This window comes from Centroberyx gerrardi, chromosome 6 (genome assembly GCF_048128805.1).
Source record: "Centroberyx gerrardi isolate f3 chromosome 6, fCenGer3.hap1.cur.20231027, whole genome shotgun sequence".
Lineage (NCBI taxonomy): Eukaryota > Metazoa > Chordata > Actinopteri > Beryciformes > Berycidae > Centroberyx > Centroberyx gerrardi.
The window spans coordinates 10429188-10447213 of NC_136002.1; the positions used below are offsets into that span (position 1 = coordinate 10429188).

The following is an 18026-nucleotide window of genomic DNA, read 5'->3' on the forward strand; positions in this document are numbered from 1 at the left end:
ACCCTCATTACATTAGCGCTGTCTCATTCTGCTGCGCTGGCTGGCAGCAGATTAGCCAGACGAGGGGCAATCCTATTAAAGAAGTCTGCGTTAAGCCACGGTGAGAGGGCCGGGTTGTGCTCTCTGTCCTCTGCCTGGCTCTTCCGCTCGTCCCGCCTCTCTCTCTCTCTCTTTGTCTTTCTGTGGATGTGTCCTCCTCACGATCGTGCTTCCTCTCCTCCAGTTTGGTGTCTTTAACGTCTATCCTCCTCCTCCTATTCAGATCTTGTGTTTGTCCACCTGCCTGTTGGCCTTGCGGAAAAGGGTCTTTATCTCCTCTGTCACCATCTCCTGCCAGTTGTCCCTAGAAGAGACAGAGACTGGAGTTAGGGCTCTGCATAGATACATAGATTTTACAGAGGCATTTCTTTGATTATCATGTTTTTCAAGCATAACACTGAAGCAGACATGGGCAACCCAACACAGACATGAAAAAATGACAAAAACACACCATAATGCAGGCAAAAAACAACAACAAATACTGCCACAAAAACAGTAAACGACTAGGAGTGTTAATTATGAAAGTGAATGAACTAAATGAAGAGGGATTTTCCCAATCTGCTTAGAAAGATGTAGAAGGTGATAAGATCAAGAGATTAATGAGACCAGCAGATCAAGAGGCAATCAGTGAGAATCAATGAGAGGCAATTGCATGTGTACGTGTGTGTGTGTGTGTGTGTGTGTGTGTGCAAGCTCAAAGGTTCACATCGACAACAAAAGCCACAAAAGCACAAGCCACATCGGACTGACAGCCGCAGCTACCTTTCCACCACAACACCAGCTGGCATGCAAGTCTCTACCTCCTATGTTTGGACAAAGGTCAAGCCTTTTTCTCTGCTTTCTTTCTCCTGTACGCAGCTATATCCTCAGGGTTCAGTCCATGATTGTCTTCCCTAAAGTAACGTTCATATAGTTACAGTTTGCATGAGGCAAAAGTTTAATGGCAGGCGTCAGTCACATAACGATAAAATCACTGAAATGTAATATTGATCAATGCATATCTGCCAACTCTGGGTTACAAATATAAGGGAGATTTTCCATTTCAACTAGTTTGTTCTATTAAAACCACTACTGGAATCCTGTTACATTGCTGGGAAACAATGCGCTGTAGTGTTGGTTATTTAATGAATCACAACTATGTAAAATAATTGATATACATTTTTATCATTCAAATATGCAAACAGCACAAGGAGTAACACTGTAAAATCTTACCCCGGTTTGATCTCTGGAGGTTTTGGCAAAGGCTTTGTGAAGTTTGTTTTCCCAACCAGCCAGTATGTCTCTTCAATGCCTTTACCCTGAAAAAACAAAACCCTCATTCATTCAATATACAACTAATGTAATCAATTTCCAAAGACTGAGGTAAGACAGTGCTGTAACGTTACCTTCAGCTCCGTCTTGCCCCTGACCTCTATTTTATAACCCTCATTGAGAGAATGGAGGATGTTCACAGTGCTCATATTCACATGGATTCTATAAGCTGGGGGAGAAACAGAGGAGAAGAGAAGAGAAGAGAAGAGAAGAGAAGAGAAGACATTAGAACAAAACAGAACAGAAAACAATCCAACAAAACACAGCAGGAGGTGTATATGAGATACTCACGCAGCCCAGTGGATTCCATACGAGACGCAGTGTTGACGGTGTCTCCAAAAAGGCAGTACCGAGGCATGGTCAGACCTACCACCCCAGCAACACAGGACCCTGCAGGTACACATGGACAACATGAAGCCATCACCTGTAATAACCATCCTTCATCTGGTTTATGGCAGCTGCATCTGACACACTGGTCTAATCTATCAATTCAGTGTAGACTTCACTATCTGCCCCAAACATATTTCTCTGCATGTGTGTCATAGCTGTGCACTAGTGTTGTAGTCGAGAGCACCAAAGAGAACAAAGCCAAGACCAAGACCAGAGCTTATCAAGTCCAATTCAAGACCATGACTGTTATTGTGTTGGTCTGCATCATAGCGAGGGCTCTAAATTTACACCCTTCCAGCCAGTCATTGGTTTCTGTTGCACAAGGGAGTTTTATACCCAATCCTCACTGAAAAGAAAGCAAAAAAAACCTCCTTGTCCTCATTGTCCAAGACCGAATCAAGCCCAAAAAGGTAGACTCCTAGAAAGGACCAAGAACTTTAAAATGTGGTCTCAAGACCGGCCTGAAGTACAACAATCCTACTGTACACTCCACTCCCCTTAGTATTATATTCCTTTAATTGAGACAGTTGGAGAGATGAGAGAGACAGAGTAAGGGGAGACAGAAGAGAAAGTTTAGGCACGTATCAGCATCTTATAATGTCATTCAGTAAAAGATCAGAGACTTAATCAACATGTGTAAGCTCAAAGCCCCCTCCAGTGACCTTACAAACAATTTAATTACATTTAATTTTTTTTTTTTTGCATGAAAATTATTGGTTTACAAGAACAAGTAGGAGTGATCACTAGTTGATGCCAATTGGTACAGCCTTACAACCCCGCCCTGGTTTACCTTCTGCACACCTGCACCTTATTCTGACTGAGGTGGTGACTGGAGGAGATATCCAAATGTCCCCTGTTTTCAGAGAAACTTGGGTTGTAATCTATTCAAAGCTCTGGCACCTGTTCAGTTACTGGATGCCCAGAGCGCTCTGCACTGAGAGACAACTTTGGCTGGTTCTCCAACCAAAAGCTCCTCCTCCCTTGTAAAATTTCAGGCACAATACAGTACAAGCTGAACTGGTGATTTGCTTTGACATACAGGTCTTTGGTACTTTGAACAACACTTTCTTCGCACTGACAGTGCAAACTGCAGCGGTAACGTTAGCTGCCTAACAAAAGTTACATTTGTGTCCTTAGATTCTATTGATTTTTAATAAACTAAATCAAATTAGTTTAAAATGTATTTTACACTGTCACAACCCACTTAAACTATTAAAACACTAAAGTGTATAGAACCTTCAATGGCACAGAGCAAACCAAAAGTGTTCAAACAGTTCAGAGTGAAAACTGCTCAGAAATCATGTGGAATTTTTACAATAACTTCCTCTGAAGTTACCATGGCATGCACAGTTCATGAATTCATGTTTACAGGTCCAGTACAGGACAGTGATCGAAATCAGCCCCTACCGACTGGAACCACACTGCATATGGAGGAGAATGTTTTCATGCTCTGCTAAGGTTCATACACAGGTACCTGCTGCTCCACTGGAACACAAGGTTAATGATATAAACAGGGTGGATGAGGACTCTGGAGGTGGGCTGCATGCCGGCTCACCTGAGTGGATTCCTATGCGTATCCTGACGGGCACGTCGGGCATGTGCCGCATATGGAAGGTTCCCACTGAGCTGAGGATGTTCAGAGACATGTTGGCGATCTCAGCAGCGTGCTTGTTGCCGTTTCTCTTGGGCAGACCTGATGCTACCATGTAAGCATCGCCAATGGTCTCCACCTACAGAACATGAACATATTTAAGTGCTTCAGTGAATTACATACACCCTGAACGGCTGTTTATTTTGTTGTTTTGTGTGCCACCACCATAGTACATCTGATTAGTAAGATTTTACTGACTAAATAAACAGTCAATTTGTAAAATTGATTCTTCCACTTTCTTCCCCATGCAAACACATTGATGTAATCTGACCCTTTGATCTAACATTTATCAAAAATGAACAATTTGTGAATATTGTTATAATGCCAGAGAGATGCTTCCATATGTCATTAAATCAACTAATTGACCAACAAAAGTCTCAGTTGACTAAAACCCCAACAACCAGGCTTGCAGAAGATGGAGGAGCCAGAGATCAGCATTGATTGATGCACCACACTGGTAGAAAATGGATGCGTGAGAATTTTTCATGAGCGTTTACTATGAACAGCGAGTGTGAATCTGACCTTGTAGACGTCGTGGTTGGAGAGCACGGCGTCAAACAGGCTGTAGAGGTCGTTGAGAAGGTCGACCACCTCGATGGGATCGCTGAGCGAGGAGATGGTGGTGAAGCCCACGATGTCACTGAAGTAGATCGTCACCTGGTCAAAGTACTCCGGCTCGACTGAGGCTCCGGTCTTCAGAGCCTCCGCCACAGAGCTGCAGGACAGAGGAGCAGAATAGTGATGAGGAGAGGACGAACCAAGTGGAGGGTAAACCCACCGAAACTCAAGTTCAACCACCTTTCCAAGCCAATATACTGTATACTAAATCTTTATGATCAAAATACATAGTGTGGATTACAGTAACAAGTACGAGATAGATACGTTTTTCAAGAAAATAAAACATAATATTGAGCTAAAACTGTTTTTTTTGTGTGTTAATGTTGTATCTCTTCTGGAAAATACCAAAAAGTTGCTTGTTGTGACTTAATCACTTTGGTTTATGCCAGGATATGTTAAAGTAATACAATTTAGACAATACAGTACATTGGCATTAACAAACATGTATAACAACAATAACTTAATGCAGCTGTTTATTGTGCATTTAATATGAACTCATCTTTGTTAATGTCACTGTTCATGCTTAATTCATGTTAGTAAACACATTAGTTAACATTATTAACAAACATGTAGAACAACATTAATTCATCTTTGTTAATGTTGTTATTCATGTTTAATTCATGTTAGTAAATGCATTAGTTGATGAACACTTAATGTAAAGTGTTAAAGTTTTTTTCTTTTCCACTACATCACTGGAGACAATCAAATGTGCCAGTGTGTGTGTGTGTGTGTGTGCTAACTCACGGTGGGAGCATCTCGGACAGTAGTTTCTCTGTCCTCTGCTTCTCCACCTCCAGCTCCTCTGTTCTCTCTCTGATCAGGTCCTCCAGGTTGGAGCTGTACTGCTCCAGCATCCTCAGCATGGAGTCGATGATGTTGGTCTTCTTCCCCTTGTTGATTGTCTTGAACTGGTTGCAAAAAAAAGAAGAGAATACAATCCATTGTGCCAAAAGTGACTTTACTTTGGAGGAGTAGTCTGACTTTTCTTACTGTAACAAGGGGATTGGCTACAGTTTGGCCAGTATCAGTGAACTCCAGGGCATATAGAAGTGCTTTTTAGGTGATACTAAACTACAACATACAGTCCAATTCACATACATAGTGTGTTTAAGTATTAACAGCAACTGTAGCATTACATAAATGCTGCAATATAAAAATAAATAGTCCACAAAAAGGTGAAATTGCAAAAAAAAAAAAATGGTTTGATAAAAGAGTTGATAAACGTTGCAAAAGTTGATAAAATATCTTATTTGACAAAAAGCCAGTGTATGTCTTTATAGTCCATATAGCTAGGTATAATAATACTACTTATGAATCAGGACTAGCCTGAAGAGATGTTGAGGAGGCACAAACAGTAATGCTGAGGAAACCAGAGATTCTTCATTTTATCTCTTTTTCGCCTTTTAAATAATAGGAATGTATGAACCAAGACTACCCTTTAAGCAAGTATGCAATATTAGTACATAAGTATTAGTAATGAAAATCCAAAGATGTAGGAAGTCACTGGTGTGCTTTTGAATCAGCCAGTCAAATGGCACAGGGCTCTTTATGGATTTCAAACAGTAATAACAGTAATGGGTAGGGTACTCATATTTCATGTAACTCTTTTACTAGTAGCCATAACTTTTAATTGAATGGTCGGGGCTTGGATAAATATAAACATATAAACATTAACTTAGGTGCTACTACAGATTTTATTTTATTTTATTTTATTTGATCGTTTTACCAGAATAGTGACATTAAGATCGACCTCTATTTTCCAAGTGAGCCCTGGCTAAGAAGGCAGCATAATCAAACTTTCACATAATAATTTGACACACTACAATGCCCCCTCACTCAAGCACAAAAATGTATTTAAATTAGATAGCTAAGCTTCAAAACCACAAAGCTAAAAGCACGCCTCCGAAACTCACCTGGTCGAAGATCTCATCAAACGCTGGCCTGCGGTCAGGCTGCTCGCTCCAGCACAGCTTCATCAGCTGGATGCATTCCAGAGGAGCCTGGTCCGGAGCCACCGTGGGGCGGCACATAGGAGGAGGCTTCTTCACCTTACGGATGATCTCTGGTGAGGGGATGGGGGCAGATGGGAAAAGGTTAATTAGAATATGTGTCAACGTTCTCACTCAGAGTTGGGTTTGAGCTTGGCAGAGATGGAAAAACTCATTTTTATGAGACCCAAGCACAACAAAGTGAGGGGAGAAGAAGAGAAAGGTTGATGCAGCACTGTGCTTGTAGTGCATTATAATACTTGATGGCATCTTGGGAATCAATGCATAGCAAATACACTGAATATTAGTTACATCTTCCTGATATTGAGTTGCAGCCCAATCCACATCATCTTGTCTCAAAGCTTATAAATCTTTCTCTAACTCTCTTTATCTCCATCTTCTCCTTTGTGATTGGTATAGATTTAATAAGGGAAATCAATAAGGGATAATGGCTTTTACTTGGATTCACCTCATCAGTGCATCAGTGCAATATTTTGTACATTTCGTGTATATAGCATCTACCCATCTTTGACCCCTACATACCCTCCGGAGGTAGACCCAGCATGCAGTAGGGCGGTCCTCTGACCACCACCTCTTGCAGTATGATGGAGAAGCTGTACACATCTCCCTTGTAGGTCCCTTTACGTGAGGTTTCCGGGTCCCGCAGGAACTCTGGAGCCGTCCAGTACAGATCTGAGTGGAAGAAGGTGTGGAATCAGGGTGAGAAATTGACATCAGCCACCACAGTAGTTAATCAATACATAATCACTTCTTAAATTGAAGAATTTGTGACAAAACAACTGATTGCATGAATGTAAAATCCACAATGGAATATAAAAGTTAAAAATCTTGACACCTTTGCTTACTAAATACTGATGTTTTGGAGAATAATGTGCAATGAACACCAGATAGCTTTTTCCACAAAGTGTACATATAGCATTTTGGAATGAGCCCCGGCCTTTGTTCAGACATGGAGATTACCTTCAGGTGGCGGTTCTTCTCTGGGAGCTTTCTGGGACTCCAGCAGCTCGTTGAAGCCGTAGTCCGTAATCTTCAGGACGAAACGCCCGTCTACCACACAGTTACGAGACTTGAGTCTGCCGTGGGGGAATTCTCTGTGGTGGAGGTATTTCATACCCTGGCAGGACGATAACATCGACAATTTTGTTGTTCATGAATAAATATCAGACTTTCTTTGTACACACACAAGCCTGGGTAGTGATAAACACTGTTGGATATTTCAGTTAGTATTTTCCTATGAAAAAACAATGTAGAACACAACGGTGCTGCAGATGTCACACAACATGTGGCAAAATGAGCAGCAGCAGTGGGAGAGACAGCCCAGTATAGTCTCCTAACACACACACACACACACAGAATAAAACTACTATGATGAAGTGCGGAGCAAGAGTAGCAAAGCCTCCACTCTTTCATCAACCACAGCATACTGGTGTTTTAATTCCCCCAGGTTACCTTAATGAGGTCAAGCAAGAGCGAGGACTTGAACATCCAGTCTAATTTAACGTCCTCGTTCCTCAGCAGGTCCTGCAGACTGCCCCGGGAGCAATGCTCCGTCACCACCGCGAACATGAAGCAGTCCGAGAAGAAACCCAGGAACAGGTTGACGTTCTCGTTTCTCAGGTCTTTCATCTGGGAAAGCAGATCGATAGACCGGATGCAGGGAAAGAGGGAAAGGTGAGATTACTGATGCCTGCTGTATACCGCTAATATAATTAAGGATATGATTAGGGGTCAAACAGATGATGCAGTAGTCCACATAGGAGATAATAGAGTATACAACTCTGTATGGTATTAGTTCTGAGCCAGAGGTTTTGTCAGGAGTCAAGAAGTGTTGCTTTACCTTTGTGAAAATCTTTGTGGTGCTCTGCTTCACCTCCTTGAATTGCCCCTCCTCGAATTTCTTCAGCCACACCCAGTCACCCTGCAAGAACAACCGCATCATTAAGATGGAGAAATCACCATTTTGATGTAATTACTGTACTTCACAAGCAGTTTTCAGTGATACTTAGGTAAATGTAACCTACCTCGTACACAGCTACATTGGTGGTCTCATGAGTTGCTGTTTGAGCGCTGTTCACAGAGTGCGAGCGGTCTCCAGATCTCATACTCTTCTCCTCTATCGCACTCTTAGACTCGCTCAAATCCTCTAAAGTGATTTTCTGTGGGATATCAAACAATCAGATATAGTCTTGAAAGCTACATTTATACCTGCAGAGTGTAAGCATTGAAAACACACAGGGAAATCTCATAATCTGAGTTTCAGATATCCAAACTGTCTGATGAAAGGCTCAATTGCTGTATGGTGTCCCCATTGAAACACTAATGGGTTTGTTTACCTTAATTGAATTGAACTTTTTGTTTTTTACATTTTCATGTTTGTAAATATTTGAGTAAAATTGACCTGCAATTTGAAGCATCATGGGTGAGGAAAAAAAATATTTTTAATCTCTGTCAAGCTTTTTAAAACATGAATATACCCAATATGTGAATACACCCACAATGTTGTCAAATAAATTGGTCTTTTTTTCCCCTACCAAATGGGCATAGTAACTAAAAGACATCTGTACATTTGTCAGAATTAAGTTGCATGTTGAAACATTCCATTTGACAAAATGTGCAAGATTTCTCATATTTTGAATTGATGTTGTTTAAAGTGTTGGCCCTGGATTTCTGTATATTTAAGCTATCAAATTATTTCAGTCCTCTGAATAGTGTCAATTCCCAAGGGATTTGGATAAAAAAATATCATCTACAGACAATAGAATTAAGGTGCTAAAGTTTAATACCACTTAGAGATCAAAAACTGTATTTTAAGTCGATGGCTGGATGGTAGAGGAGTATCCTACCATTTTGCTGAGTTGGGGGTTGATGAAAGTGAGATCTTCTAAGGTCAGGAGGATCCGATTGGGGCCTTTGACCAGCTGGATTTGTTGGATTCTCCTCCTGCCAACGAGATTACGGTTCAGAAAAGATAAGGAAATCACTACAAACCAATGGCAATGGGTTTCCCAAAACTATCCTAGTTAACACAGAGATAGTCTTTGGAGCAAAGATAATCAACACAGCAAAGATTAGTGTGTGAGAAACTGATTGCTGCCTCCTGTTAGCATCTGGTAGTGGCAAGATGGTGGTGGGATGTAAGATAATCGAGTCTTACGATATTAAGACTAGGGCAAGTGAATGGGGATTGGAATTATTGTGTTCAAAAGTATTTTGAGATCAATTATTTTAATCCCTTCTCGCTTGCAGTAGTTGCCATTGTCAACAACAGGAAGGCCCTATCTCTTTCTCAAGAACTCAAACGCCTGCATGATTTTCTTTTTTTAAAGCTTTCAGAGGAGCCTTGGTTAGTGATCAATAGCCTTTGAAAATCCTCAGCCCTCCATTCAAAGCATTTTACCAGGAGGATCATCTTTCCTCTTTATCTCCAATTATCTTTACTCCATAGATGATCTCTGTGCTAACTAAGATGCTTTTGGGACCATTCTCTCAATGCTCCACTCCTCTTCTCAAGTGTTCATCCCTCCACTACTGTACGCATCACACCACATTGGGTTGAATGAATGCATGTTCTCAAATACCAAATCAAATCTCTACTTGTTAGGTGGAGTAAGGTGGAGGAGGAATGGAATGTGGGAAACAGAAACACCATGCTTAATCTGCAAATTTATCCTGTTTCTATTCACAGTCTATACCTTATATAAAGAGATAGAGCGAGTCCTCCTATAGCCAGAATGAAGACGACAACGAAAACCACGATGACATAAGTGATCTCCACACCTGGGGATGACAACAGCAAACATGAGAGGGTGGGAAATGCAGATTGTGGATGAATAACAAGACATATGAGGAAAAAATGCCCTAAAAATAGACACGAGCAAACACATCTGTTCAAACTCATCCAAGCAAACATGCACAGACATGTGCACAGACATGTATACAGACACCAAATCCAGGTCATTTACCTCCACTGCAGATAGCGTTGGGGTCGAACCAGCAGCTGGAGTCTGAAGCCGGAGGTTTTCCCCCTGGAAAATTAATGGACCTCCCAGCAAAGAGAAGCATTTCGGAGGTCAGATCCACAACATAGACCCGGTACAGCTGGCTCCCCCTGCTGTCAGAGTCCAGGATGACATAGTTGGTGTCACCTTCCCCTCCAGCGTCCACCCTGATCTTCTGGTTGAAGCCGTTGAAGGTTGTGTTCCTTGTGAAGTAGGCCACGTTGGAGCCTGACAGCCACATGCCGGCTTTCCTGGCGTTGTCAATGGACTTGGCCATCAGGTATATGCTGTTGTAGATGGTCCCAAACAGGGGGTTAACCTGCAAGATAAGGGGAGCAGGGGCATATGAGACGGTGTGATGAGGGACTGGGGAGGCATGATATATTAATATATCGTATATTCTATCTAGTGTTCTGCTCTAAACTGTCATTTCTAAAATTTAAAGCAATGACAAGAAGTAAAATGTTTCAAAGAGCTGGAGTGATATGGATAGTTCACTGATTGATAAGGAGACATAATAACAGTGAGTATATGATCTTTTAGATCTGATTCAGTGTGAGCAGAAAAAGGGAGATTTCTCTAATAAATACTGTGTAGCCTACATGTGGATTTTAGGGATGATAAAAGGCAACAGAAAACTCAATTCCTGTTTTTAGCAATTCATATATACCAATACCAATATACCAATGCATATATACCAATATCCATTACATAATGCACAATATACAAAGGGTGGTTTTCGACACAATCATTTGAAAATTAGATTAAACTTCATGTAGCGGAGGAGGCTGGACGTTTTCATGGTAAAACTGTTGCATGCTCTTTGGACATAATGGTTTACAATGACAATAAGAAAGAGAGATTCAAGCCACTCCTATAGCAGTTAAAAACATTAGATTGTTTTTTCATAAAAGAAAGCTAAAAAGCGAACCCATCCCAGAGTGCAGTCACAATATAAAGCATCAGAAAGTGCAGGTGGGCTCCTGCTGCCACTCTGGACCAAACAAAGTGTACCATTCAAGTATTTGTGTGACCTCTGAACAATTCACCTGCTGCGGCTCCACAGCGAGCGGCAGTTCCTCGGTGCTCTTTGCCATGTTGAAAGCCTCGTTGAAGGACATCAGCTCCGAGGCCACGGTGATGGTCAGCACAGCGTCGTAGGCCTGCCTCAGCCTGCTGTTGTTTTGCAGGGGGAAGTAGGAGACGTTGGTGTAGGGCAGGCTGTAGAGGAGAGTATCGTAGGGCAAGAACACGTACTGCCCCCTGGTCAGGCCCATTTCCTGTGCTTTGAGGAGAAAAGTCGCCTGCTGCTCCCCTCCAATCAGGACCGAGTGCATGCACATGATGATGACTGAAACACACAAAGAAGAATAACAGTGGGAATTTGCTGAAATAATCATCCTGTAGTTATGGACTGTGTGTATGGAGTGATAGCACTATCACAGTCAGTAACACACACTTTGATATAATATGATGTGGAGGAAGTGTCAATGTACTGCAGTTACTTTTGTGACTAGTCAGATGCTTCTAAAGTGACAAATTGCCCTCTAACATGTGATCATTTTCTCATTCCATATCTAAATTTTCAGTCCGATCGGATGGAAGCCACTGGTTAAGTGAATACAGTTACTTTTGTATAATGAATAGTTGTCACTGTCGATCAGACAAAGGCCCTGTCCCTGTTCACCGCAACCACAAGGTGAAGCCTGTTGTAGGACAAAATGGCTTCCTGGTCAGGTGGCTGAGAAATAAGCCGAGGCCTAGAGGAAGTGTGCAGCTGGGATGACACGCTGTGCTGGTAGCCTAGATCGGAAACAGAGAGACTTGGACGGATAGTGTGCTCGTCTGTCATGTAACATGTACTCATTATTTGATTCAACTCTGTTTCATAGTACATGAGGCTATTCTTCCAAGTCAAGCCCCCATCACTGAATCTCAGCCTCACTGCATACACTAATGAAAAATCACTTATAATTAGGCTATTGCTATAATATCCCTATAGTGACTTAAGGTGTGTCTGTGATACTCAATAGTTGGTTTATAGCGAGCTTATCCTACTTCATGATTGTTGTCTCTTATGGTATCACTATAATATTCATGTCATATTCCTATAGGGGCTCAGACTCACCCTTTATGTCTCCTGCAGCCTGGATCCTCCTCAGTGTGCTCTCCACCTCTGTCTCGTTGATACCAACAGCTGTAACCAGGCCAACGGGGAGCCCCTTGCTCCTCAGGGCATTGGCCACTTTACCGGCGGCATCTATCCATATATCCTCATTGGACGAGACCACGACAGTATTGGCCCACCTGAAGTGTCTCAACACGGTGAACAGCACTCGAGTGGGAGACGGCAGCGTCCTGGCAAAAGTCGGGTATCCGATGACGCGGTCCAGTTCATAGTTGATGCAGCCGTAGGAGAGGATGGCCTTGTCCCAGTTCTTGGCCAGCAGCGAGGCCGCGTTACAGTATCCTGGGTTGGTGGGGCCCACAAAGGCGTCCGCCATCTTCTCATAGTAAACAAATGCGGTGAGAGCTTTCGAGGTCTCGCACGGCTCCTGGAGGATGATGAAGTCCATGTTCAAGCCCAGATCCATACCGAGGTCTCCATTTATCCTGCCCACGGCCAGCCGGGCCGCCGCGGCGGGCAGCGCCCTGGAGTAGACAGGGTCGCAGTTCCAGGGGCCCAGGACCCCCACTTTGAATATTAAACACCGGACACAACACGGGAACGTCAGCACTCCGAGGAGGACCCATAACAGAAAGTTATAAAACGGCAATGTCGTAAAAGTCTGTCTACTTTTGATTATGGGCAGGCATGGATGGCTGGACTCCCATAGCGCCCCTCTAAAATTAGAAGGAATATGTTGCATTGTCCTTCCAGAGTATCCGAAATAGTGAATCTTTATGTTCACTATAGCATTATCAGTCAGACCAGTGACACCTGCAGAATAGATAAAAAATAATGGTTTATAATGGCAACATAATACAAAAGTTATAACATTTCTGGACAAAGCTTAAATGAATCTCTCATTAAAAATAAATGACATTACGAGTCAGAGATGTTTGAATTGTAACAACTGGATCACTTACCATTTCTTTCATGCCCTTCTGGACAGGTTCAAGGTCCGAAGAGGCAATCTTACAAGTGTCCGCCCCAGTGTTTTTTTTTTCTTGTTTCCAAATAAAAACCCTCACCTAACCATCCCCAAACCTTACCTATTCACTCAGGATTCACTGTAGAGATCCATGGCGTTGCTCCACTGAAGACACGGCCAAGTCATTATGGGCTGAGAGTGACAGGCAGAGGCTGGCGCTGCGTCTGTCGCGTTAGGAGACAACTTCAGCACCCTGGAGAGCTACTTATGTCCCGCAGTCAGCGCCTCGAAAGGCTCCTTTACCTTTCCACAAACAGCTCGAGTCACTGGCAGCATGGCGCACAAGGCTGAAAAATCACCATTGGTCCACAGGCTATTTTCAATCATTTGTATTTGTTAAATAATTAAAAAAAAAGATAAAAAACTGTTCCTTGCTTTCAGGTGAGAAATGCAAATCCTTTCCAGTAAAGATTATTCCAGCCAAAAAGTGTTATTTGAACTAGGCTATATGGGTAAGAAAAAATAAAGTTAGTTGATGTATTATGTGTATAGAGGGCCTGCATCGGCTGCAGGCCCATTCAATCAAAAAGTCCTTCCAAAGTGACCTGAGGCCGAAACGTACGTGTTACTCACTAATCCATTTTCAGTGAGGCACAATATAAGAGGATTGACAACACGCCTTGTTATCAGGAGGGAGAAGCACCAAGGCCTTTGCCCATCCACCATAGCCTACTCTTTTGGAAAGAGTCACATATTGCCAAATCTCACGAGGAGTGGAGTTTTCTCTTGAAAACAAATAGCTGACATGATGATGGACTTGACATGATAATAGTAGGCCTAAAAAATGAGAATGCAATGAAATGGCACAGATTGTATGAAAGTGATCTTGGAGCCCATACTATAGTGAAATATACTGTATATATTTCACATATACTTAAGAAATATATATTAAACATAAACACATTAAGATAGTCTGCAGTATATGTAAAGTGTATTTTGTTTTCTTTTTGCAGTATGGGGGTCAGTTGAGGTTTTTTTTTTTTTTTTTTGCCATGGAGACACCTTATTGCATGAGGACACCTGAACCGTGCCTTAATTGGTCTAATATGCCAGCGGTACAGCAGGTCCCACAGTTTAAATGAATTTGAACCCTGGTGGAGTGGGAGTAATTAAAGATAACGAAGGGCTCTCCCTGCGGGTCTCCTGAGCTCACCCACATTTTGCCTACGTCAGTCTTTTCAGCGCTTTTTTTGAAGACTCCGCCACTGAGGCAGCCTGCCAGGGCTGGCTGAGTCAAAACAGCTGTTTTCCACAGCATCAAAAAGGGCTTGGGTGACAGTTTTAAGGGTGATAAGTGATAAGATAATAACGGGACTATATCACACTCTGCAGTAGTAGGCTGAATAAAAAAAAAGGAAGGTAAACTATGATCATTATAAGGCAAACAGACACCAATATAGACAAAAATAAATGTTATATTTCAGAAACGCATTTATGATTTTTCTTAAAGACCTTCATATATCTTCACATAACTTACATCAGTTTTATACTATTTACTGTGACATATACTACAAATTTATGTCATAAAGCTGAATGTCAGCCTAAAAAGGTGGTAAGCTGAGTTTAGGTGGGTTTACCCTCCACTACATCCCTGACATCATGGTGTGATTGCTGGAAATTAGTCCATGGGGGCATTGCAGGCAATAATTATTAGCCTACTTATAAGGCTATATGCTATAGACTTTTAGTAGAAATCATAACAAACATAAAACAAGATATGACAAAATAACAATAAGCAACAATAAGCAAAGAAATTGTATGTTAACCTGAACTGTTTAGTAGGCAAAGTTAATAGTTCAACCAACATCAGGTTGCTGCTATGACACTCCATTGTGTGTGTTTGTGTGTGTGTGTGTGTGTGTGTGTGTGTGTGTGTGTGTGTGTGTGACTGAGAGAGAGAGAGAGAGGGGGAGAGGGAGAGGGAGCAAAAGTGAGACAGACAGACAGACAGAGAGAGGCAGGGGGGGTTGACGGTGCTGCGTGTGTGTGTGTGTGTGTGTGTGTGTGTGTGTGTGTGTGTGCGTGCGTGTGAGCACAAAATGCAGGCCTACCCAAAAACAATTTGAAACATAACCAAATTCTATTCTCTGGATTGAGTTAAAACATCTAAAGTAAGTGTGTGTGTGTGTGTGTGTGTGTGTGTAGGTAAACTCTATTCCAGTCAGATGAACCTCCCACAGACACACTACAAGTCCCTGCAGGAATATTACAGGAATATGAAGGTGCAGCGAGGAGGCTGGCTGTTTGGGAAAGTGATCCACCTTTGTTGACCCATATCCCATATAAGCTGATGAGCCTCTTAAACGTAACACCTTGATACCGCTGTCCTGCATCCAGAAATAGAGGAGAGAAATGACGACTCAGCACAATGTCCACCCAGCGGTGAACTGTGAACACATCGGATGCTGCTGCTGGAACAAGCTCTGTGCACTGAATGGGACAATGTGTAATGAAACACAAGCATTCCAAACCAAAAATCACTGCAATCTTCCAATAATGTTTCTATAATATTCATATAGGCACTGAGCAGGCTTCTGGTTCTCAGCAGTGATTTTATAGTGACCTAATGGTGTTTTATGGTATTTCTTTTTTTTTTTTTTTTTTTTTTTTTTACCTCACTGTAATATTCCTATTATTTTCCTATAGGGACCTATAGTTTAGCTGGGACATTTGAATAGTATCCTTCTATAATTTCATAGTGGGATTTCTGTAGTTCTTTTTCATTAAAGATTATTGGTTTTAGTTATCTAATCTTATTAAATGAATGTTTTCAGGGGGAAACACACACACACACACACACCTCAGATATAAAGCAGAGAAATTAATGGTTGTTGTGGAGTGCTGTTTCTGTCAGTGAGACTGATGCATGCAGACTTTACAATGGATTAATATTACAAACAGTGTAATGGGATCCTTAAAATAGGCAGCTTCACATATTAGATCCCTTAGGCCTGCATAAAAGAACTGCAGTAATGATACATTTTAGAAGGATGCTACAGCAAAACTATAAGTCGCTATAGGAACATTACAGTGATACCAGGAGATAAAAATACTGTAACAAGGTCACTATAAACTACCACAGACACATTATAAGTCTCTATAGGAGTATTATAGGAATATTACAGTGATTTTCCGTCAGGGATGCTTTAACAGTAAACTGCAAAAAATTTTAAGGCATTTCATAACAACCTTAGTTTATTGCTGCCTTCAAATTCCAAGTTGACTGAAACAGTACAGAATAGTTTGTTCTAAGATCAATAGTGGTTCTAATGTGGTAAAATTCACTAAATGAACCTAAGACAACAAGTTCAATCAGTAAATGTCTCTCAACTTTATTAGTTGAATCCATTCATTGATGAACCACTTTCCAGTGTTATTTATTCTTGCACTAGTGAGGAGGTTTCTGGTGCCGTTAGTTCATGTGTCTCAAATTACTGCATCATGTGGTGACTCATTATCATATCATCATCATACTAATTCAAGTATAAGAAGTGGATAATAGGCCATGTCTAACAAAAACCAGCATTTTTAGAATTTGTTATGTATCAGGTATAGGGATTGAATTGAATGCTAATTTTCATCAAGGTTATCAATATTTTCATTTTCATCAGAAATAGACCTATGATTCACCTAATACACAAAGCCTACATAACAAGTCTGTTTTCTAACATTATGCACACAGAAGAAGGAAGGGATTCTGGAGAGTTAACTCAAATGCAATGCATGCTGGGAAATCTGTTAATAAGTTAACAATATTTCTTAATAAACTTTAATCAGTTTAGTGAATGCTTGGTAAGATGTTCTTTCCACTGAGAATTGTAAATCGCAAGTCATGAACTCATGATTATAACCTGTAAGCTGTAAGTTGAAACTGACAAACACCTCTATACTTTGTGTTCATGATTAAAGATGAGCTGGTTTTTCTAACTGGGTCTATGAGTTTTTAACTGCACACAGACAGTGAATGGCTTGCTATTTCAGGTTGTCTTTATCTCTGGCACCATCTGGCGGAGAATGCCTCACATTGGCACATATTATGTTCCTCACTAGAATAAAAGGAAAGTAGGCTATAGTAGTGTATGTTTAGACAAATTAGTGAAATATCTTCAAGCACAATCAGGCCTACATCGTTGGTTTTATCAATCAAAACACCTGACCAACAATGTTGCCATAAAAGTCTTAAAAGTGCAACAAAAGGGCACAAATTCAATGAAAAGAGAGGAAATGTCCTGTTTACTACACCACCTCATCTAATCATCTGTCAACTGATGCAAACCATCATCATTATATCAACCATCATAAGAAAATTTCTTATGGAAATAAACAGAATCGCAAAACCGCATATTCTCAATGAAAGCTCTCCTTTGTCCCTTTTACTCACCATTTAAGTTTATAAAACAACTTCACAACTGTTCTGATGTTTTTCATCTACAGTATATAATTTAATTGAGCCTTATTCAACACGACAATGGTTCAGTGTCCTGCAGATCACATAACTTGGTTGAAAACTTCGAATAAAGAAAAACTGCACAAAAATAGCTCTTACCCCAAGAAAAGTTGGGCAAGATTGATATGAATGTTTGGCATGTGTGAGACAATGTTTAAAATATCTGTTGTCATTTGTGGTGAAATGCCCCTTTAATTTGTCTGCGAGGACGTGTCATCTTTGGCTTTAGGCCATTACAACAACACACGTTTTTCTTTCTTCAGGTTTTATGGAATGTTGTTTTTTTTTACAAGCTGATACTCTACATAGCAGGCTGCCTGTCTGGGCTCCTATCTTATCTTCACAGCCTTGAAGAGTCCCAGACCTTAAAACATCCAGGAGGCCCCAGATTCCTCTGGACTTATT

At 41.2% G+C, this 18026-nt stretch overlaps 1 protein-coding gene across 1 annotated transcript; it reads right to left on the reverse strand.

Moving 5' to 3' along the window:
* Positions 1–232: 232 nt before the first annotated feature.
* On the reverse strand, positions 233–12889 carry gucy2f (guanylate cyclase 2F, retinal). Its single transcript, XM_071909614.2, has 18 exons — positions 12148–12889; positions 11069–11370; positions 9984–10338; positions 9714–9798; positions 8865–8961; positions 8043–8177; positions 7859–7939; positions 7471–7647; positions 6979–7135; positions 6541–6690; positions 5923–6071; positions 4754–4917; positions 3914–4106; positions 3296–3470; positions 1642–1740; positions 1425–1519; positions 1252–1337; positions 233–343 (listed from the first exon to the last, which is right to left on the reverse strand). The coding sequence occupies exons 1-18, from the start codon at positions 12887–12889 to the stop codon at positions 259–261; spliced, it is 3327 nt and encodes a 1108-aa protein (XP_071765715.1). The 3' UTR covers positions 233–258.
* Positions 12890–18026: the final 5137 nt, after the last annotated feature.

What these genes read in the sequence shown, in the direction of transcription:
- gucy2f (XM_071909614.2), bottom strand. Translation starts at nt 12,889, where the DNA reads ATGCAACATATTCCTTCTAATTTTAGAGGGGCGCTATGGGAGTCCAGC. An exon ending in TCTTGCTTGACCTCATTAAG is followed by an intron (nt 7,136 to 7,470) that starts GTAACCTGGGGG and finishes TCGTCCTGCCAG; the next exon opens with GGTATGAAATACCTCCACCA. An exon ending in CCTCCAGAGATCAAACCGGG is followed by an intron (nt 344 to 1,251) that starts GTAAGATTTTAC and finishes TGTCTCTTCTAG; the next exon opens with GGACAACTGGCAGGAGATGG.